The 22,947-nt window shown below is 44.2% G+C and overlaps 1 protein-coding gene across 8 annotated transcripts in view; it reads left to right on the plus strand.

Annotated features, from left to right (window-relative positions):
• Window positions 1-22,947, plus strand: part of TRAK1 (trafficking kinesin protein 1) — a 219,504-nt gene that overhangs the window by 100,658 nt on the left and 95,899 nt on the right. For 4 of the 8 annotated variants that reach the window (XM_044294144.1, XM_044294146.1, XM_044294147.1 and 1 more), the window contains exons 1-2: window positions 1,635-1,768; window positions 3,936-4,130. In XM_044294144.1, the coding sequence (XP_044150079.1) occupies window positions 1,765-1,768; window positions 3,936-4,130 (199 nt within the window). In that variant the 5' untranslated portion in view covers window positions 1,635-1,764. Of the gene's footprint in view, window positions 1-1,575; window positions 1,600-1,634; window positions 1,769-3,935; window positions 4,131-22,947 lie in introns of those variants that run through there. The other 4 variants (XM_044294148.1, XM_044294149.1, XM_044294152.1 and 1 more) reach the window with 2 other exon arrangements.

Here is a 22,947-nt window from a genome sequence, read left to right on the forward strand (position 1 = left end):
ACCCAGCATGGGTATATGTAAAATGACACCCCAAAACACATTCCCCAACTTCTCCTGAGTACGGCGATACCAGATGTGTCACACTTTTTTGCTGCCAAGGTGGGCAATGGGGCACATATTCCAAAGTGCACCTTTTGGATTTCACCGGTCATTTCTTACACATTTTGATTGCAAGGTACTTCTCACACATTTGGGCCACTAAATTGCCAGGGCAGTATAACTACCCCACAAGTGACCCCATTTTGGAAAGAAGACACCCCAAGGTATTCCGTGAGGGGCATGGCAAGTTTTTAGAATTTTTTATTTTTTGTCGCAAGTTAGTGGAATATGAGACTTTGTAAGAAAAAATAAAATCATCATCATTTTCCGCTAACTTGTGACAAAAAATAAAAAGTTCTATGAACTCACTATGCCCATCAGCGAATACCTTAGGGTGTCTACTTTCCGAAATGGGGTCATTTGTGGGGTTTTTCTACTGTTTGGGCATTGTAGAACCTCAGGAAACATGACAGGTGCTCAGAAAGTCAGAGCTGTTTCAAAAAGCGGAAATTCACATTTTTGTACCATAGTTTGCAAATGCTATAACTTTTACCCAAACCATTTTTTTTTTGCCCAAACATTTTTTTTTTATCAAAGACATGTAGAACAATAAATTTGGCGAAAAATGTATATATGGATGTCGTTTTTTTTGCAAAATTTTACAGCTGAAAGTGAAAAATGTAATTTTTTTGCAAAAAAAATCGTTAAATTTCGATTAATAACAAAAAAAGTAAAAATGTCAGCGGCAATGAAATACCACCAAATGAAAGCTCCATTAGTGAGAAGAAAAGGAGGTAAAATTCATTTGGGTGGTAAGTTGCATGACCGAGCAATAAACCGCTAAAGTTGTGGAGTGCCGATTTGTAAAAAAGGGCCTGGTCACTAGGGGGGTATAAACCTGTGGTCCTTAAGTGGTTAAAGCCTCATTCACACTTCCGTGTCCGTGCTTAAATCTGTGAAAAGGTGGTCAGTGATGCCTCCATGAAGATGCCTGTGTTGGGTCTGTGTCCACTTTTTTGCTGTCTATGTGTCATCTGTCATCATAATTTTCAAAGCATTTCTTCCTAATGATCCGCAAAATACGGATTGCATCCGCGTTGCATGGTTGGTTTTTACAGATCCATAGACTATAATGGCCATAGACAAAATAGAGTATGCATTCTGTACGTGCTAAAAACACTGATGTGTGAATACACACATTAAAATGGATGGGGATGTGTGCTGTCCGTGGAGAATACGTACCGTGGAACACTGACATGTGAATAAGGCTTAATAGAGGGTTGTCTCGAGCAGTGGACCTTCTTTCTGATGTCCATATACCCTAATCTAATATGACCTATGTGAAACATTATATGACGTAAAGGAGCGTATATTTTTATGTTGTTTTGTAGGAGATCTGCATTAGTTGGTGTAAAGTTGTGCAGAGGAATGTAGACTGGCTGCATGCCATAAGACAGCCTGGTGGGTATGGGATTGGCAGAGGCGGAAAGGGCAGCCGTTTTTAGTTGATGCGGACTGGTGGCTCAGCAAGGCCTCGTCAGTGATCTGGCTTTGTTTTAGGTATGTTTAGTCAGTAAATTCATAGCCTTGTGTGACAGCAGTCTCTGTACAGCAGCGCTTGCATGTGTTGTGTTTAGACCGGTGGAGCCATGACAGCTGTAGGGAAAATGTGACCATCTGAGCAAGAGGCAGGAGGGGACACAGGGAAGACTTACTGCAGACAGAATGAGTAAGTAGATTGTCATTGTACATGAGAGGTGATGAGGTGCTCCCGAGTTTAAAGAGAACAGTGCCTGTAATGGTCTTTATCAATGGTTATAAAAGCTCTCGGGATGGCTTCAGTATTCAGGGGTGGACTGGCCATATACCCTACAGGGGGCCACCTGAACCCTCTTCACGGCCACCATCTGGGAAACTAAGGATCTAAAGCTCTAAGCATTAATTGATACAAAGCCCATCACGCACTTATGTACCTGGCCAACGGCTGCAGGTGTCGTCCTGAACTTTAGGGTCCATTCACACGTCCGTAGAATGGGTCTGGATCCGTTCCGCAACGTTGCGGAAGAAAGCCAGACCCATTCATTCTCTATGGGGCCGGAAGAGATGTGGACAGCACACAGTGCGGCTCACTAAAAAAATAGAACATGTTATATTCTTGTCCGCAAATGCGGACAAGAATAGGCAGTTCTATGGGGGGATGCCAGCCGGGTGTATTGTGGATCCGCAATTTGCTGATCTGCAATACACTACGGACGTGTGAATGGACCCGAAAGTTCAGGAGGGCACCTGCAGCCTTTGGCCAGGACGGTGATACAGTTGAATACTGTGGTATGGGTAGCAGTATTTTGTGCAGCTATTTGGTTCTGCTGGGGTGTTTTTTTATACTGGACTACGGTATTGCAGGTCCTGCCTACCTGTGTTGCCCCACCTTCTGTAAGTTTGGACCCACCTACAACAAAGGAGCACTTTTAGGGTTTTTTTCCGGGACGGCTTTACGTTTCCAGACTGCCCATGTCTATATTTCAGCTGCCTGTTTTTGAACTTCTAGGCTGATTTTATAACCAAATTTAAGTCAATTCAGGAGAGGAGAGAAGAGGGCTGGTGACCGAATTTCATATGAGCTCTGTGATGACTTTTATGTTGAACGGCATTGTGCAGCTTGCAATGTCCTGTGATACGTACAGTAGGAGCTGCAGAAGCCAAACAAAGCATAGTGTTTAATAAAACCCTATTTCAAAAATGCTTCCAAAACGCATTAAAGTAAAAAAATAAATAAATGCCCCAAAGGTGTACATAAGATTTAACTGTTATCAAATGATGAATAATTACCATTTTTCTTATGACCCATTTTTAACGCTTATTAGCTGTACTGGTGTAATAATGATGTGGTTAAAAGCGTAGCCACTGGTATTGGGTGTATGCCAAGAACAGAAATATCTCATATGCCAGCTCTACACAAATGTATTGCAACACCTACAGGAGCTTTCCTAAATCCATAGGCATTAATATGGAGATGGCCCGCTTCCATTTTCAGCTAAATCAGCTTCCGCTCTTCTGTACAAGAGTTTGGAGTGTCTGTGGGAATTTTTGCCCATTTGTCCAAAGGGCATTTCTGAGGTCAGACATGAAGGTGCACGGAAGGGCCTGGATCACAATCTCCATTCGATGGTGTTGAGGTTGGTTCTTCCACACCAAACAGACCCAAATCTGTCTTTATGGACCTTGCTTTGTGCACTGGAGCACAGCCATGCTGGAACACAAAAGGGCGTCCCCCAGACTGTTCTCACAAGGTTGCTAGCATACAATTGTCCAAAATGTCTCGATATGCTAAAACGTTAAAAGGGTTGGCCAGTTTTCTATATTGATGACTTACGTCAGGGTAGGTTATCAGTATCAGATCGGCGGTGGTCCGACTCCCAGCATTCCCGTCGATGGGCTGTTTGAAGAGAAAGCAACACTCGTATGAGCGCTGCCTTCCCTTCACTGTTTAACTGCTTGCTGTCAACATTGCAGTGGCGAGAAATTGTAGCTCCTCCGTCCCATTCACTTCAGTGGGAAGGAGCAGACGGAGTGTAATTACACTTGCTTGCCGCTGCATTGTTGATGGCGAGCAGGTAAACGGTGAAAAGAAAGCGGCGCTCGTACGAGCACTGCGTTCTGTTTACACTGATCGGTGGGGGTGCTGGGAGTCAGACCCCTGCTGAGCTGATAGTGATAACTAGAGGTGTAAATTATGATAAATGTGCCAGGGCTGATGGTCCCACTCTCACCATGCCCCTTTTCGTAGGCCTGGCGAGGGTGGCTTAAAGGTGTTCTGTATACAAAATGACCAATCACGTTGCCCTGTGATTTTGTATGTTTTTGACTATTTTCTCAATTGTCTTTTCTTCATATAGATGTGTGTAATAGTACTGACCTTCCGGAAGTTGAAATCATCAGTCTATTGGAAGAGCAGCTGCCTCATTACAAGCTAAGAGCCGACACCATCTATGGCTATGATCACGACGACTGGCTCCAAACACCACTCATCTCTCCTGATGCCAACATTGACCTTACTACTGAACAGATTGAAGAGACCTTGAAATACTTTCGTGAGTACTTATACATTGTTGCAGATTTTTTTTGCCCACTCATTAGTTTAAAACTATAATATATATATTTTTTTTTTTATAAAACATAATAGTATGCAAAAGAGAATAAACGTAATAACTTTAGCGATGCCCAATAGTATTGCAATTCAAAGAACCCTGCAAAGACAAATGTTTACAGCTATATACATACAGTATCTTCAATTGTCCCCTGGCTATACCTGCGTAGGTGCAGTGCTTAGCTATTAATGGCATATAATACAGTGCTTATAGGGGTTGTGTGCATGATTTTACTTTATAAATCTGTATTTATACCGTGGAGATACACCGCTCCCCGCTACACATCACTGCTCTGATTGTGATCTGGGTATTCTCTCTGTAAACAGCGCAGCGCTGCAGTGACCAGGCATGACCACTACACCTTGGATGGAGCTGTGTAAGTTTGTGCGCTGGAGCTTGTGAAAACAGCTGATCGGCAGGGGTGCTGGAATTCGGACCCCCTGTGGATGTATTACTGATGACCTTTACTAAGGAGAGGTCGTCAGTAAGCAGGTCCCAGAGAACTCAATAAAGGGCCTGGCACTAGCATATGCCACCAATGTCAGATAGATGCAGGTCCCACCTCTGGGACCTGCACCTATCTCTAGAACAAAGCCCAAAAGTGGTCGCCCTCCATTCATTTTTTGTGGGAATACAGAAAAGAGCTGGATTGGCTATTTCCAGCAGTCCCATAGAAGTTAATGGAGCCGTGGCTACGCATGTGCGGTTTATTACTGCAGGACTTAGGAAAATAGTCGAAGTGCGCTGGGCTATTTTCAGAAGTCCCATATAAGTTAACGGAGAGCACGTCGCACATGGGCGGTGCGCTCTTTCACTTTTGGAGGCCTATCTGACATTGGTGACATATCCTAGCGATACATAGAATATATTGCAGATATTTCAGCCACCTCTGTAATTTATTGTGTAAGAGTTCAGGTGCACTCTGCGTCCGTTCTGCGTTTTTGGTGCGGCAAACAAAAAACGCATGCGATTTTACAACACATCCCTGCATTTATGGTGTGTGTTCTTCCAGCAAATCAAAAACACACAGTAAGGCTACACGCACACAACCGTATGTGTTTTGCGATCCGCACATTGCTGTATGCCATCCCTTTTTTTTTTTTTTTTCCTTTTTTTTTTTTGCAGATCCATTGTAACAATGCCTAAAACGGACAAGAATAGGACATGTTCTATTTTTTTTGTTTGCGGGGCTACGGAACGGACATGCGGATAGCACACGGTGTGCTGTCTGCATTTTTTTGCAGACCCATTGAAATGAATGGGGACGCATCCTATCCACAAAAAAAACCTAAACGGAATGGACACGGTAACAAACTACGTTCGTGTGCATGAGGCCTAAAAGTGAATTACAAAATAGAGTTACATTAATGTACCTAAAGTTTGCTGTGCTTTTTCCTTTTGCTGGAAGAAAACGCACTATAACCGCAGGTACGTTTCTGCAAAAACCGCATGATTTTTTTTCCCCACACCAAAGACGCAGACCGGCCGGGACGTGTGCCAGCACCCTTGAGACACTTTCAGTACCCTGTTTCTGGGTATTCTATTACAAGAGAAGCAGCTGCAGCAGTACAGAGTTGGATGGCAGAAGCAGAGACTAAAATGGTCCCTTTCATTTGGGAAATAAATGCGTCTAGCATGTGCTGAGTTCTGCTGATAACTTCTTTGATTTAGATTTCAGGCTGAGTTCCTGTCCGTTCCTCTGTTCACATACAAAGCTGTTTTCATAATTCTGCTTCTTGTCACTTTGAAATGCTTTGTTAATACGGTTTTGAAAAATATGCAACATAAAATGAATAATATATTTAGCTTTGGATGTGAATGGAGTAAAAATCAAGCAAAATTAACAAAACATAGTTGTTACCAGGATATGCCACCACCTTATGATCGATAGGGGTACCCAGATCCAGATAGTGAAGGAGCTGCAGCGCTGGTTCAACATTTTGTCCCCTTCAGTGTTTTTTGTGTGGAGCATTGGTGCCCCAGCCACCAGCTGTGCTGGGAACTGCAACGTGGCCCAACGCAAGTGGATGTAGCCCTGTTGCAGTTCCCTCACCTTTGCGGTGGCTGGGAACATCAGTGTGCAGGGAAAACGCACATCCTGAGCGTGGGACGCTCCTGATCACAACCTGTGGATCCAGAAAACACGGGCACTGGCCGTGTGCGTCCCACATTGTGGTGCAGATCCAATGACTTCAATGGGTTTGCGATCCACAAGATGTGGCCAAAGATAGGACATGTCTTTTCTTTTGCTGCGCGGAGGCACTTACATGGAAGGAAGATATGGCTGGTGGCAGTTCAAGGATGAAACTGAGCATGTGTGACCACCTCAGTATGGTGGCAAGAGATCTAAGGAAAAGATCAAACAGCAGGTGGCGCCATACACATTCTTTTTATTGAATATCTCAGTGGCTAGACTGCATTTTAAATTGCATACAATTACAAAAAATATTCAGATTCATCTACTGGTTTGAATTTTTTTTTCGTAGGATAACCCCTTTAAGATTATAAAATGCTGCCAGAGTCTTTCCGACAACCCCTTTAAAGGGCATCTTTCAGCAGATTTGTACTTATGAAACTGGCTGACCTGTTACATGTGCGCTTGGCAGCTGGAGACATCTGTGTTGGTCACATGTACATATGTGCCCGCATTGCTGAGAAAAGTGATGTTTTAATATATGCAAATGAGCCTCTAGGTGCAATGTGCTCAGGTCTGTCTGCAATGGTAACGCCCCCGTTGCTCCTAGAGGCTCATTTGCATATATTAAAAATTATTTTTTCTCAGCAATGTGGGCACATATGAACATGGGACCAACACCGATAACTTCAGCTGCCAAGCGCACATACAACAGGTCAGCCAGTTTCATAGGTACAGATCTGCTGACAGATACCCTTTAAGATTATGAAATGCTGCCAGTTATTGTTTCTAAAACAAAGTCTGATTACTGTACCCAGCCCTGCTTATGGAATTGTCTGCAGGCTATCCAGGGCTGTTTGTACAGTTTAGTTTTAATCCCTGTAGTTCTGCTATCTTCAGTTGTACATGGTAATCGGAGAGGACTGTAGACTTTGCCCTGTCTGTAGTGAGTAAATTGTATTTGTATGTGGGCTATTTGCTTGTATTATGCTCTGTGCAGTCTAGTGTTGCTGACGACTGCAGGGTTAAATGTACCTAAAATACTATTGGCAACCCAGGTCCAGTTAAGAATAATAATTTCTTAAAAGGGATTCTGTCATCAGAAATTAGGCCTATAACCTAAACATATGGCAAGGTCCGTACTAATACACAGAATTCTAAATCTGAATCGAAATCGCCGCCCTCCTTTTCATTAGATCCGCCTGCCTCAGTTCATCGGCGCCTCTCTAACATCCACTCTCCTCAGCCAGATCCCGCGCGTGCGCACTAGGTATCACCCGGCTGTAGGAGGTTGGACGGCTGTAGGCTGTAATCGGGTGGCCAAGGCAGGTTTTAGCGAAGTGCGACGGCCGGCGCCTGCGCACTTCGCATAACGAGGCAGCTGCCAGGAGTCCGCATGGGCGCACCAGGTGATACCTAGTGCGCATGCGCGAGATCTGGCTGAGAGCGGACGTTAGAGAGGTGGCGATAAACTGAGGTAGGCGGATCTGATAAAAAGGAGGGCGGCGATTTCGATTCAGTAGGCGGCGCTGGTCACCGAAAGGAGATGGCTGCAGCCAGGCACATTGCATTGTGAGACGTCCCCTTGGACACAATTGTGACGTGAGTGACAGGTTATATAAAGCCACAGGCGCATTTGATAATGTCAATTTAGGATTCTGTGTATTAGTACGGACCTCGCCATATGTTTAGGTTATAGGCCTAATTTCGGATGACAGAATCCCTTTAAAGGTGTTTTTTTTCACCCGGATCAAAAATCGCACTCCTGTGTTGATTCGGCGCAGCCGCTCTGAGATAAGGAGGCTCGCCTCCTCAGCACTCCCTCAGTGCACCTGCGCCGATGACGTCTTCTCTTTCGGTGACGTCATCGGCGCAGGCGCACAGAGGGAGTGCTGAGGAGGCGAGCCTCCTTATCTCGGAGTGCCTGCGCCAAATCAAAAACAGCTCAGTGTGCACGTGCTGTCTCTCTTCCTTTCTGCTGCTACTGCTGCCCCCCATAGACATACAGCGGAAGACCGGAAGTGAGACGGCACGTGCACACTGCATATCGTCTCCTTTAGCAGCTGATCGGCAGGGGTGTCAGACCACCGCCAAGGTGACCTATCAGAATAGGTCTTCAATATCAGGTGTGGTGGGTGTCGGATCCCCGCCGATCAGCTGTATGAGGAGACAGCACACGCGATGCGCACATGCTGTCTCCTGTCTCTATTCCTGTTCACCGCTGCTGTCTGTGGCAAAGACCATAGACATAGCAACAGCGGACATGAAGAGACGGCATGTGCACACTGCGTGTGCCGTCTCCTCATACAGCTGATCAGCGGGGGTGCCAGGTGTCGGACCCCTGCCTATCTGATATTGATGAACTGTCCTGAGGATAGTAAATATCTATAGTAAAAGCCCCGACAACCCCTTTTAAAATACATTCCTAAAATTGTACAGTTTGCCCTGGCCACTGTGCCTAATAATATGTCAAGACTTTCTGTTCTGTACAGGTAAGGCCTCTTTCACACGGGCGTCATGTTTTTTGCCCGGATAAGAGGCGGGTGCGTTGCGGGAAAATGCGCGATTTTTCCGCGCGAGTGCAAAACATTGTCATGCGTTTTGCACTCGCGTGAGAAAAATCACGCATGTTTGGTACCCAGACCCGAACTTCTTCACAGAAGTTCGGGCTTGGGATTGATGTTCTGAAGATTGTATTATTTTCCCTTATAACATGGTTATAAGGGAAAATAATAGCATTCTGAATACAGAATGCTTAGTATAATAGTGCTGGAAGGGTTAAAAATAATAAAAAAAGTTAACTCACCTTCTCCTCTTGTTAGCGTAGATCCCGGTCTGTTCTTTAGCTGTGGACTGAATGACCTGAGGTGACGTCAGATCACATGCTCCAATCACATGGTCCATCACCATGGTGATGGAGCATGTGATCTGACGTCATCAAAGGTCCTTCAGCCACAGCTAAAGAACAGACCGGCCTCTACGCGAACAGGAGGAGAAGGTGAGTTAACTTTTTTATTATTTTTAACCCTTCCAGCACTATTATACTAAGCATTCTGTATTCAGAATGCTATTATTTTCCCTTATAACTATGTTATAAGGGAAAATAATACAGTGAATAGACTGTCACCTAGAACCCATGCGTGAAAATCGCACCGCATCCGCACTTGCTTGCGGATGCATGCGATTTTCACGCAACCCCATTCATTTCTATAGGGCCTGCATTACGTGAAAAACGCACAAAGAGGAGCATGCTGCGATTTTCACGCAACGCATAAGTGATGCGTGAAAATCACCGCTCGTGTGCACAGCCCCATAGAAATGAATGGGTCAGGATTCAGTGCGGGTGCAATGCGTTCACCGCACGCATCGCACCCGCACGGAAAACTCGCCCGTGTGAAAGGGGCCTAACAGTTCAGTAGCCATCTCATTATCATCACAGGCAGAATTACAATGACCGATATCACCTTTGTATAGATAGCAAAGGATCAACCATTTACAGTAGGTGATATCACAGCTTATCTGCTCCCTCCTGACCTCTGCACAGGTCACACAGCATGGCTAGTAAAGTCTCCCAGAGAGGTCCCTGAGGTCCTCTCCTGTCCATTGTGTCTATGGACCATATGGTTGCTGTTAAAGAACATGAATTCCTGACATATTTAGGCCTAGTGGCCAGTGTGACAACTCCAGGATTTTGGCATATACAAAAATGAATATAAAAAAAATTGTGTTCAGCATCAGAGCCGATTTTAAACAATAGGTCATTCAGTTCCTAAATGTTTTTTAGTTAAATCCTGATTATTCTTGGCTGCCATTAGCTGTGCTGATTACCCGACACCATTAGTGTGAATAACAGTTAAGTCACAGGATAAATAGAATTAGTCCCGTCTCCTATCTAGACCCCCCTCCCATGCAGGCTGCAGTGCATATTATGTTCCTGTAACCTTGATGCTGTCAAGGTTTAGACAATGGCCAGGAAACTGTATCACCCACTACTAATAATAATCTTGTGTAATCCCAATCATTTATTTCAATATTTCTATCGTACATTACATGTGTGCACTACGGTATAGCTTTTTATCCATGTTAATGAGGATTTTTTTCTTTTGCTCAGCAGTATGATATGTAGTGTACATGTTCTTTATAGTAATTGATGCTTTCTACGCTTATTTCCACGGTATATGACGCATGTCACTCAAGTGCGAGTTTCTTAATCTGAACTAGTCGAGGTTGGATTTGATGCCAGGCCTCTTAGCTGGGGGGTTATTATAATAATATTGGCACTGCCAAATTTCAACATTCGGATTTTCAAATCTGGTTACTAGTAATCTTCAAAGCGATCCTCTGGTGAAAAAAAATAAAGCTTTGTTTTTGCGAAAAATACCACTTTTTTTTTTTGACAACTTTTGATTATTTTTTTGTATCAAAAATAGCTGCAGCCAGATGTTACATGTTGGCCAATAAGAAATTACAAAACTCCTTGCAAAACTTCAGTTTTTGTAGTGATATTTTAAGACAGTTTCCTGGGTTACTTCTTTCCTTTCTTTGGGGGACATTTATCGAGACCAGAGATGTGACAAACCTCATAGATCTGTCACATCATTCGACTGGCGGTGCGACAGACTTAAAGGAAACGCGTCATCAGAAAATTACCTGTTGCTTAAATCACACATTTTTAGAGAATGTTTGGTGATGTTATTTTTAATATTCCATGTCAGTATATCTATATTTAAACAAAAAACATAAAATCCTGCAGGTATTCACACTGGCCACTAAGGGCTGTATTACACCAACAGATTATCTGACGAGATCTGTCCAATCAGACCAATAGTTGGACCATATATGATAAAGCAGGTTACCGAAATATTTCATAACCTTGTAAATGACAGAACAATGGCAAGTCAGATTACGTTAATATCAAATTTCATACAAACGACATCTTCCTGCATGTATGGGTTCTGGAAGATCAGACCATTAAGTAGCTCTGGGAAAATGGAAATTATAGATATATGTGGAATATCTACATAAAATATGCATAAGAATACATTAGAAACTGCTTGTGATAGAATAGAGAAGCGAGAATTCCGCCTTATATCATGTAATGGACGCAAAGTATACAAAGCTGGGATACTGACCTCCTTAAGTCCCCCCATACACATTAGAGGATGGTTGGACGAATCATGGCCTTTTCGACAAGCTAAGCCAACATTATAACGTGTATGGGGGGCACCTTAGGGTACTTTCACACTAGCGTTTTTCTTTTCCGGCATAGAGTTCCGTCCTAGGGGCTCAATACCGGAAAATAACTGATCAGTTATATCCCCATGCATTCTGAATGGAGAGCAATCCGTTCAGGATATCTTCAGTTCAGTCTTTTTGACTGATCAGGCAAAAGATAAAACCATAGGAATGTATTAGTGCCGGATCCGTCCTTCCGGTCTGTGCATCCGGATGCGTCTCACAAATGCTTTCAGTCACATCCAGATCGGCGGATCCGGCAGGTAGTTCAGACAATGGAACTGCCCACCGGATCACACTGCCACAAGTGTGAAAATAGCCTTACTCTCCCAGACAAATGATGTTGGGTACAGATGGATTATGTGCTTGAATTATAATGCCCACTCCTTTTGTGTTCTCCTGGGAGATGAGCAGCTAACAGGGGGTTCCTCCTCTCTCCACATTGATGACACATACATGAAGACCTAAGCATATGGGGAAATCAGGAGCAATAGTGGTCAACCAAATGACCATCCGTCCGACAGCTATTGAAGGTGTATTGGCACCTTTGGCCATGACTGTAGAATTTTGATCCATATGTGACGTGTGTTATAGACATGGATCACAAGAGGAGCAGGGCAAAGTCAGCAGAACAGCGGGGGGCAGTCACTAATCTAGTACTAGTACTCACGCCAAAGACTTCCTGTGCCAGATATATGGCAGCACAGGGGACATCAAGACCGGTGTACAGTACACCAGTCATGCTAAATGTCCCCCAAAGACTTTATGGTCAAGTAAAATAGACCTGTGCCTAAAGGGCCAAGAATCCTAAAGCCAACTGCTAACGAGTATCCATGGGAACGCTCGTTGGCGATTATCTGGCGTTGTAAATGTACCGCAAAATGCTCATTCATTAGGTAATCCAATCATTTGCCGGCAGCAGATCATGCTGTGTAAACACTATTTGCTGCTGGCAAAGTCCGTATAGGGAAGAGCAATGTCATTAGCGATCGCTCCTTCCCATACTGTGGAGGAGATCGCTCCATGTCTGAAAGGAACGCTTCCCTCCTGACAACCTGCTGCTCTGTCGTCCCGTGTGAAAGGACCTTTAGGCAGTGTCTGCATTGAAAAAGCCATTCAAATCATGCAACATGGGGAAACAATCCTTGGTTAGTTAGACGCTCCTGGACTGAGATAATAGATGTGCAGGACGGTACATACAGATACCAACCTATGCCAGGTAAGTAATCTGATAAATGCACCGGCGTGCTACTGTAGAGGGAGTTAAATATTATCTAATCCATCATTGCCCCTGTCACCACAGTGTAAATATGTCGCTGCTCTGGGCGGATAAGTTCTGAGTGCAGCCACAAGGTGAATGTGACTTTGACAAGTAGCAGTGAGCGCTGCTGGCGCAGCGCCTTGTGTGTAGTGCAGCCGTCCAGCTGGCTCCAGTGTGATGATCAAGGGACAAGTGGTGACAGGTAGATTTTTTCCCCCCTTTTTAGTGCTTATAAACCCTATTCAAGTGTGTGTATTTCTGGTTTATCCTCATGTACAGCAACCAAAATCTTGACGCTCTACCCTTTAGGGCTCACGCACACAAACATACTTTCTTTCCGTGTCCGTTCCTTTTTTTTTTTTTGGGCCAACTGTATGTGGAACCATTCATTTCAATGGGTCTGCAAAAAAAAACCCCAAAAAACTGAAGTTACTTTGTGTGCATTCCATTTCCGTATGTCCGTTTCGCAAAAAATGAGAACATGTCCAATTATTGTCCGTTTTACGGACAAGGATAGGACTGTTCTATTAGGGGCTAGCAGTTTCGTTCCACAAAATACGGAATGCACACGGCCGTTATCCGTATTTTTTTGAGGACTGCAAAATATATACGGTTGTGTGCATGAGCCCTTATCCTATTCGATGCAGTAGCAGAAAAAATAATGGAGTTATCTCAGTGACATTATTCATACCAAGTTTTATCAGTTTTTTTTTTTTAAAGGGTTTTTTCAGACCTTTCATATTGATTGCTTCTTCTCAGGACAGGTCATCAATATCTGATCGGCAGGAGTCTGACCCCTAGCACATCCGTTCATGTGGCCACGCATCTACAGGTCCATCCACTGGAAGTGAATGGGAGCAGCGCTGCACTAACCAGCTCCATCCTCTATATCAGGGATGCTCAACCTGCGGCCCTTCAGCTGTTGCAAAACTACAACTCCCAGCATGCCCGAACAGCCTACAGCTATCCGCATACAGCAAGGCATTGTGGGAGTTGTAGTTTTACAACAGCTGGAGGGCCGCAGGTTGAGCATACCTGGTCTAGACACAGTGGACAGACCTGTATTTCCCAAGCCACGCAGTAACAGGGGTGTGGGATGTCAGACCCTTCCGATTAGATATTAATGACCTATGTGGAGCATAGACCATCGCCAGAAAAGAACTGGTAAGCCCCATTATCTCATTATTACAGTTAGGCCATACTGGGGGCCAGTAGAGCAACCGATTTGTTGCCCACATTGTTTTTTATTGTGTTAAAATCAGGATCACATGAAACAAAGAAGAGTTAAAAAGTACTTAAAGGGTATGTTCACACAGTATAAAGTCCATCAACTAAACATGTCCCATTAATTTCATTTGAAAAATGGGCAGTGGTTTTACTCGATAATTTGAAATCTGCATCATGGGAAAAAAGGCCTGGCATGTGCGTTCTTGCCATGGGTTTCACCAGAATGGAGTCAAATCTGTGTGTGGATCCGCACATCTACAGCAGAAATCCCGGCCTGCTGCTTGGATCTGTGCTGCAGATTTTTTTTCTAATGGAAAAACGCTCCTGTCTGAACGTACCCTTAGTCCTTTAGGACCCCTCCTCTTATGGGACCACAGCCTTCCAAGCCCTGCGTCCGCTCGAGTGTTACATGTGTGGCGTGCTGCTTCATGTTATGTTTGTAGGTGTTATATTGGTTCAGTATTTTCCAGGGTTTGTGTAGGTAAATTAACCCTTGGAGGATGCTGAGGGTTGTTCACATTTCTCGCCATTCCTGGAACCTTCACCCTGCGTGATTATGCATCTAGTCCGTACAATGCTACATTTCTCATCTGCTTTACTTTTACTTGCAGTCTCGAAGGTCAAAGTTCAGCTTGTTATTTTCCTTGGTGTGGACCATAGACCTAGTTTCTTGATTAATTTACTTTTGTTCAAAAATATTTGTAGCGGTTTCTTGCTGGATATTGAGGACTTATTGTCATGTCTATAAATTTGGAGAATCCGTAGTCCAGTTCCTCACCTGTATATTGGGGGCGTCACAAAGTATAGTCCTGGGTCACCTGCTCAAGGAAAGGATTGCGGGACTCCAGGTGTTATGAACCGCAGCAACGTTTCAACTTCAATCTGGGTCTTTCTCATTTCTTGGCTGGAGAAAGACCCAGGATAGGGTAGAAACGTTGCTTCTGTTCATGTGAATAAACGTGGCAGATGTGCTGCAATCCTTTCCTTGAGTATAACGCGATATGGTTGTGACTCACATATTAGCAGGTGTTTAACATGGTACAGTAGTATCTCGATGACATTATCCATAGCAGTTATCTGGTGACATCAGACCCAACCCTAACAGTTTTATTGTTCTGGAATAAGACTGATAGCTTTAGGAGTCAGGCAGGTTAATGGGACAGAGGCAACATACACCAGCCTGCTACCTGACTGACATCGGTCATTATAGCATAATCACAGTAAGGTAAAAATATTAACCAAAGGGTATTATATTTGTGCTAGGCCGCATGCATATGTGTGGATTTTCCACCCAGGTCTACTAACAGAAAGTTTGCACCTTTGTACACATGCTGCGGGAATTCTCCACGCCTGCATTGACCGGTAGCGCGGATTTAAACATTTTGCAGTATGTCAATACTTTGTAGATCTCACTCCTTTCAATGGTAAGCGGTGAAATCTGCAGCAACTTTGCTGAAAACTCCACATGTATTGCAGGTGTCTTTTGCTGCAGATTTGCCATGCGTCCATGTCCAATTCTGCTGGATAAGACCTCTTTTACATGTCAGTGAATCATGGACGCGTGCTGTCTGTGTTCTTCACACAGCTCATGTACCCATCTATTTTAATGTGTCCATAATGCAGCCCAAACACGCCTATTGAATATGGGGCCGTGAAAAGCACAGACACAACATGGATGGTACCCGTGTTCATGGTTTTCACGGACCGTTAGTAGGAGACTCTTTGGTAATCCCTTTACAGTCTAGCAGTGTCCGTGGAATACAAATGATGCATGGAGGGCAAAAAAATATATGAAACAAAAAGCTGGTGGACATTGTTTCTAGTGATACTGCTAAAATGCAAATATGCCCACCATATCCACTGATTAATGCGATGCATGTTCTTTTTTCATGAACTTGTCAGGACCTTTTTTTTTTTTTTTTTTTGTGTTCCCCTGCTAACACACAACCTACTATAATAATTATCTTGTTACGTTTTTTGCGCGACATTTTGTTGCACCAATGTCGCGCAACAATTTTTATAACGATAGTCTATTGAGTCGCACTGCGACGTGACAGTCTCAAAACATCCATTCGAGGTGAATTTTTCTGCAACTGATGAGTCGCAGCATGTCGCATTGCGACACCATAGACTATCATTATAAGATTGTCATGCAACAAAATGTCACAGTGTAGTCTTGTCCTATGTGTCGCGCAGACCTAGCTTTAAGGCCTTAACGACACGTCTCTTTTTTCATCCATGTGCTAGCCTCATTTTTTGAGGATAGCACACTGACCCATTCATTCTTCTGCGGCCATGAAGAGAGTGGCCATTCTACAAATGATAGAAGATGTGGTGTTCTGGTCCGTATTGCAGACAAGAATAGCCTTTTCTGTTTATGGGAGTGAAAAAATCCGGAATGCACAAGGAAGGTATCTGTATTGTGCGATGAGTTGTTTGTGGATCAGAATCTGGATGCGGCCGTGTGCATGAAGCCCAAGCCAATTTTGGCAGCATGTCTTCAGCTGTACTGTATCAGGTCAGGGTATGGCCTCGGGGAGTGAGAGAGATTTTACTGCAATTCGGCAACAAAATCCGCTGTAAGGGCTCATTTACACGGCCGTTGTTTGGGTCCGCATCCGAGCTGCCGTTTTGTCGGTTCGGATGTGGACCCATTCACTTCAATAGGGCTGCAAAAGATGCGGACAGCACTCCGTGTGCTGTCCGCATCCGTTGCTCCGTTGCGTGGTCCGCAAAAAAAAAAAAATAGAACATGTCCTATTCTTGTCCGTTTTGCGGACCGCAAAAAAACGGAACTGTCGTGTGCATGAGGCCTAAATCTGTGTGACTTTTGCTGCAGATTTGCTGAAGCTTTCATCCTGTGCATCACAAAGAAAAACGTGTTGCGGATTAAAAAAATGCAGTGTTGGTGAATTTCTGCATTGTGTGGATGAGATTTTGTAACAGCTCATCCACTTGTCCGGTACTGTAATACGCTGTTTACGGTATTTTGCGCCTGTAATTCCATGGCTTAAAATCTGCAGGGTAGCCACTATGTGACGGCGTCCTCTTACTGTGCCACACTGAATGCCACCAGGGACTTCATTCTGCTGGGTCTGGCTGTATGCCCCTGTTGACAATGGCTAAGCTAACTGTCCACGTGTCATTTTTTATATTTTTATGCACATCTAAATTCATTTTAGAAAAACTGTTGTCATGATAGAAATAAAAACATAAGTCTTCCACATCTCTCATTCGAAATAATTTTTTGTTTGGGCTGAGGCCGAGCGTTCCTAAATCTAATCTAGTGAGAGTCCTCACCATCATTTCCCAGCCATACAGTCTCTATGGAAACCACTAAGCTAAATGATGTGCAGGACCCAAGCGGAAGGATGGCGTATAGCAGGCAAGTGGTGGTGTGTGACCCTGACGTCAGCATCCCAGCCCATCGATAGGACAGTCATGTCAACTCCCATCCAGGATGCTTCTACATTGCTTCTTTATTCCAGCATGTTGCCAGTGAGATGCACTGCAGCCTTTTAAGCCCATCTGTTTCCCGTACCCCACTCATCCCTCTCGCCTCTGGAAGATGCTGTTTGTGATGTCGCAGCCCCGTATAGCTTTGCTTTCGCCATGTGATGATCACAGGCCTGGCTGAGGTTCCCCTGACCTCAGAAGGTGGACAGTCGATTCCTCGATGCAGTAAGGAGCACTGACTATGCAGAAATTCATAGAGGAGGATTATTATCAGCTGGACTGGTGGTACGAGGATTGTGCTGATGGTAATGAGGCTTTTCTGCTGCTGATGGGGGAGTGATAATCCATGCATTGTAGGAATTGGGAATGGATTGGGGACAGAAGGAGCATGTGGATCGCGGCAGCCAGCCTCCGTGGAGTCGAATGCTCCTCTGGCAATGAAGGGGTAAAAGATTTGCTCTCCACGTGGTGACTAGACAATCTGGTTAAAACCTATGAGGCCATTTGTAAGAGATGTGAAGCAGGATTGGGGTCGACGCAGTAATGTGTATATTCATTTAGTGCTTATATTGTAAGATTTGTATGGCTGTACAGAGACTTGTACAGTCGCCCTCGTGCTGCCAGCTTTGCATTTTCTTCCCTGATGCAATGTCTTTGTGAGTTGCAGAAACGGACTAATATGGAATATCTAGGAGGAGGCTTTTTATCGTGTAGTATAACCTGCTTCATTTTGTGGATTCTGGTTGTGCCGTACTTTTTAGGTCTGTGTTATTTACTATGAAATTAAGTGACGGCAGATTATTAGTATGCATGGTGCTGCATCGCTCTCCGTGAACTCAGATTGAATGAGTGGGTACAGACAATGCCAGCGAGTCCTGTGCCATGTTCCTGCTGTTTAAACACAACCAGATTTTCTCAGTCTTGTGGTCTCTAAGGAGCTGGAATCTGAAAGGAATCTGCAATAAGTCTGATAATGTTGTGTTATTATACTTCATATTGTGCCGTTATAATAACTCCTCTTCCCGTATTAGGCTACTTTCACACTGGCGTTTTGGCTTTCCGTTTGTGAGATCCGTTCAGGGCTCTCACAAGCGGTCCAAAACGGATCAGTTTTACCCTAATGCATTCTGAATGGAAAAGGATCCGTTCAGAATGCATCAGTTTGCCTCCGTTCCATCTCCATTCCACTTTGGAGGCGGACACCAAAACGCTGCCTGCAGCGTTTTGGTGTCTGTCTGACAAAACTAGGCCAAACGGATCCGTCCTGGCACACAATGTAAGTTAATGGAGACGGATCCGTTTTCTATGACACAATCTGGCACAATAGAAAACGGACCTGTCCTCCATTGACTTTCAATGGTGTTCAAGACGGATCCATCTTGGCTATGTTAAAGATAATATAAATGGATCCATTGTGAACGGATGCAGACGTTTGTATTATCTGAACGGATCCGTCTGTGCAGATCTATGACAGCTCTGCACCAAACGCGAGTGAAAGTAGCCTTATTCGCATTATGCCCTCTTCTATAAAGATTGTCTTTTATGTTGGGAAGCATTGACAAGTAACAAGTACATACAGGTAACATATCTGCTGAGGTCCATCTTCCCCATTTGGTTTTCACAGTTGACATGCACTGAATCAGAACTTGCTTTGACTAAATCATACCCTGCTGACATCATCATTTTCTTATTATGCAGCTTTAAATGGGTTTTCCAGGGGTTTTAATACTGATGACCTATCCTCAGAATAGGCCATCAATATCAGATCGGCGGGTGTCTGACACCCATCACCCCCGCTGATTAGCTGGTTGAAGGGAAGGCCATGCCCTGTGCAAGCGCTGTCATCCCTTCAACCAGCTCACCATCAACATCGCCGCAGTGATCCGGTGTAATTACAAGACGTCCCATTCACTTCTTGGGATGGCTCGTTCCTATACAAGTGTATACTACAGAGCCGTCCTATAGAAGTGAATGGGACGGCTTGTAATCACACCGGCTCACTGCGGCGATGTTGATAGCGAGCAGGTAAATAATGAAGGCCGGTCTGATATCCTGAGGATAGGTCATCAATGTTAAAATCCCAGACAACCCCTTTAAGCAAGCTCCACAGCCATTTTTTAAAATTGTATTGTGTATTAAAAGTTTATAAAGTGTGGTATCAATTTAAAGGGGTTGTCCCATGAAAAATATTCTACAGTTTTCAAACCAGCACCTGGATCCTTTTGTATGTGAATTAATTATACATTATTGAATGTGAATTAAAAATACATTATTGAATGTAATAAAATTATGTATTATCGCTACGGAGTTATTCAATGAAATCAATCTGTATAGCGCCACCTACTGTTTGCCCTTTTTCTAACCTCTCTGTCCTGCTCACTGAGATGGAAGCACATGCTCAGCTCCATCCTTCAACTGCTACCAGCTGCAGCAGAAAGGACATGCCCTCTGAGAAAGGACACACTCCCTAAGCTGCCAGCTTGAAATAAATCTAGCAGAACAGTTGGAGCAATGGATGGGGGGATCTCTGAATCCATGTAAGGTACAGGACTGGTTCTAGCTTTGTTAGAGGTTGTAATTGACTATATGATGTATGATTAAAAATGTTTACATTATTCATGGGTTAACCCCTGTAACATTACTAGTTTCTATAAGTGCAAACTGTGGGTATCTAAGCATAAGGCCTTATGTAATATGGCGGGGATCAGAAACGGCAGCTGTGAAACTCCCATCATGCACACTTGTTTGGCTGTTCTTGTAACGCCCATAGAAGTGAAGGGAGGATACTGGGAGTTGTAGTTTCAGAACAGCTGGAGTGCCGGAGGTTGCTGATCTCTGTAATATGGGAATAATGTTTCCCTGTGTGAAGCTGTATGTTACATGGATCCATGTAAAACCTCTACACGTGGGACATCTTTCTGTCCTTGACCATTGGCAGGCAAAATTGGCTTTGAAGCAGGAAATATTTTGGAACTCCTATGGTTCCTCATGTGGATGTGGTATCTATTTTGTGCTGCCGTAAATTCCTTAGGTCCCACAGTTTCCCTATTACAGCCCCAATTAAAAAGCTAGCCAAGTACAAGCTGTAGTGCCACCCCTAATAACAGTCCACCTTTATACTCCTGCTCTTAGGACCCTACAAGAGCTCTCCTACACACTTGTAACTTCTTGTTAAGGTAGAATAACAGAGCGCCGCTGCCGGGACAGCAATGTCATTTCCGAAGACAAGAGATCAGTCCTGCAGGGTGAGAAGTGGGTGCTTCACAGTTTAAGAAGCGCTGTCTGGACACATGTGAAGGTGAAGTAGCTCTTGTGAGCTCCGTATGAGTTTGTGAACATTGAATTCTGTGCCCAGCCATTTTCTCCTGACCATGCTGCAAAGACGTCAGTAGAAAGGATAGTAGATGGGAGCAGTAGGATGCTGCAGCATGCTGATACAGAAGGCGAGCAGTTGGATCTGGAATGGTGGGCGGCTTTTGGTTGATGGCATCATAGCACTTCTCCTCAGAGGTTCACCTGCAGTGTAATTACGACTGTTCTTCCCATTCAAGTCAATGGGAGAGGTAACTCCAACTAACGCCGCCTCCCCTTCAAACAGCTGATATGCCAAGAGTCAGACCTCCACCAGTCGGAAATTGATGACCTATCCTCAACTAACTCTCTGTCTAGTTATGTCATTCTTCGTTTTACTCTTGATTTGGTCACAAATAAATATATGCAGCATCGGATTGTGTAACTATGGAAACACAGAAGACGTTCAGACTGTGATGTTGAAATAATGCATGCGTTGTACGGTTTTTCAGTATGCATAGACATAAAGGAAGGTAAGACAGCCAATAATAAGCTGTCCGGGTATTAAAGGGGCAGTCTCGCACCTTCCAACACATCTCTTACTACCAAATTAAAGGGCTCCTTAGGAGTGCAGAAAATACCGGAACATGAGTCAGCCAGACCCGTATCTTGGCACCGAGGTCCTCAGGATGTGGTGCTGGGTGCTAGAGACTTGTGGCATCCGCTATAGGGATATTCTGACATTCAGTACTACATACCGTAAGTTTGGGACTCCTTTCTTCCATTCTCTCTTCACCAGTCCCCTCATTTCCCCATCCTTTACTGTGTCCTCTTATACGGTATGGCCACATGAGGTGTAAATGCTGCAGATTCTCTGCAGTGATGATATGTGCGGAAACTTTGCAGTATTTTCAGTAGAAGCAAAGTGGATGAGATTTCCAAAAAGCTGATCCGTACACTGAGGAGAAAACCTGCATAAACTGACTAGCTGAATGCCATGCAAGGGTTCAAAGCAGACGACCTCTGCGGTCCCAGCTGTAACTCAGCCCATTTTGGCCCCTTGTGTGTGCAAATTATAGTTAAAGGCTTTTCGAAGCGCATGTAGAGCTCAGTTTCTTCTGCAAGCAGGCTCGGACTGGCCGACATGGGGACAGATGAATCCCCGGTGGGCCCCTAGTTTCCCACCCCTGCACAAGTGGCACATAACACAGCCTATATTCATATAAAAAAACTTGAGAGATTATTAAAAAAAATACTCCCCAGTTTAGTATTAGGTAGAGAGGAAAGCTGCCAGTATCCTCTTTTACCCAAGACTCAAAGTTGCTGCAGGGACCCCCATATTCTGGTAGCATCTTGATGCAGTGTGAGCAGGTAATATTTTAATGTATCCGTACGGTGGGCCCCCAAAATAAATTTTACTGGTGGGCCCTAGGCACCCCAGTCCTCTGCTGAGATTGGACTAAACACTTACATTCCCCATGAAAGATCAGTTCTGCAGCTCTGCGTTGTAATGTTCCTCTTTTATTCCTCCTATTTTTGAATATTTTGACAACAAATTTATTTTATAAGTGGGCATTCCCATTTACCTTGTCAAAAGGAAGTGTCTGTACATTGTGTGGCACTATCTGCACTGGTTGGACAATATCAGACTATGTAGATTCACACCCCAAACTGGTAACACTCATTTGTAAAGTTATTCATAAAATTCTAGGAGGGAAATCAGATGAACAGCATAATGCCTGGTATGAAGTATGAGCCCAGACTAAATAGAGGAGCAGTAATGACCACAAGCTACACCTGAGACAAGAGGTGTGGTCATTACCAACAACAACACTGCAACAACTCAAAACAGATAGGCTGTCAGATGACCTAACGTGCAGCCAGTCTCTCAGATCTGTGGTTTTGAGCAAATGTACAGCAGAATTATTTTGTGAAGAGTGCAAGAATTTCCGAAAATCGAAGTGTCAGGAGAGGTGACAGCTCCTCTTTAAAGGGGTTTTAGGATAGGTAGTCAATATCAGATCAGCAGGGCTCCCACACCAGGCCCCCTTTCCCAATCAGCTGTTAAAGACCGCACTCCAGAAGCCGTCTCACAAATGCATTGCAAGAATGGATCCGTCTGTCCGTTTTGTCATACGGACAAACGGATCAGTTTC

Source organism: Bufo gargarizans, chromosome 5 (genome assembly GCF_014858855.1).
Source record: "Bufo gargarizans isolate SCDJY-AF-19 chromosome 5, ASM1485885v1, whole genome shotgun sequence".
Taxonomy (NCBI): Eukaryota; Metazoa; Chordata; class Amphibia; order Anura; family Bufonidae; genus Bufo; species Bufo gargarizans.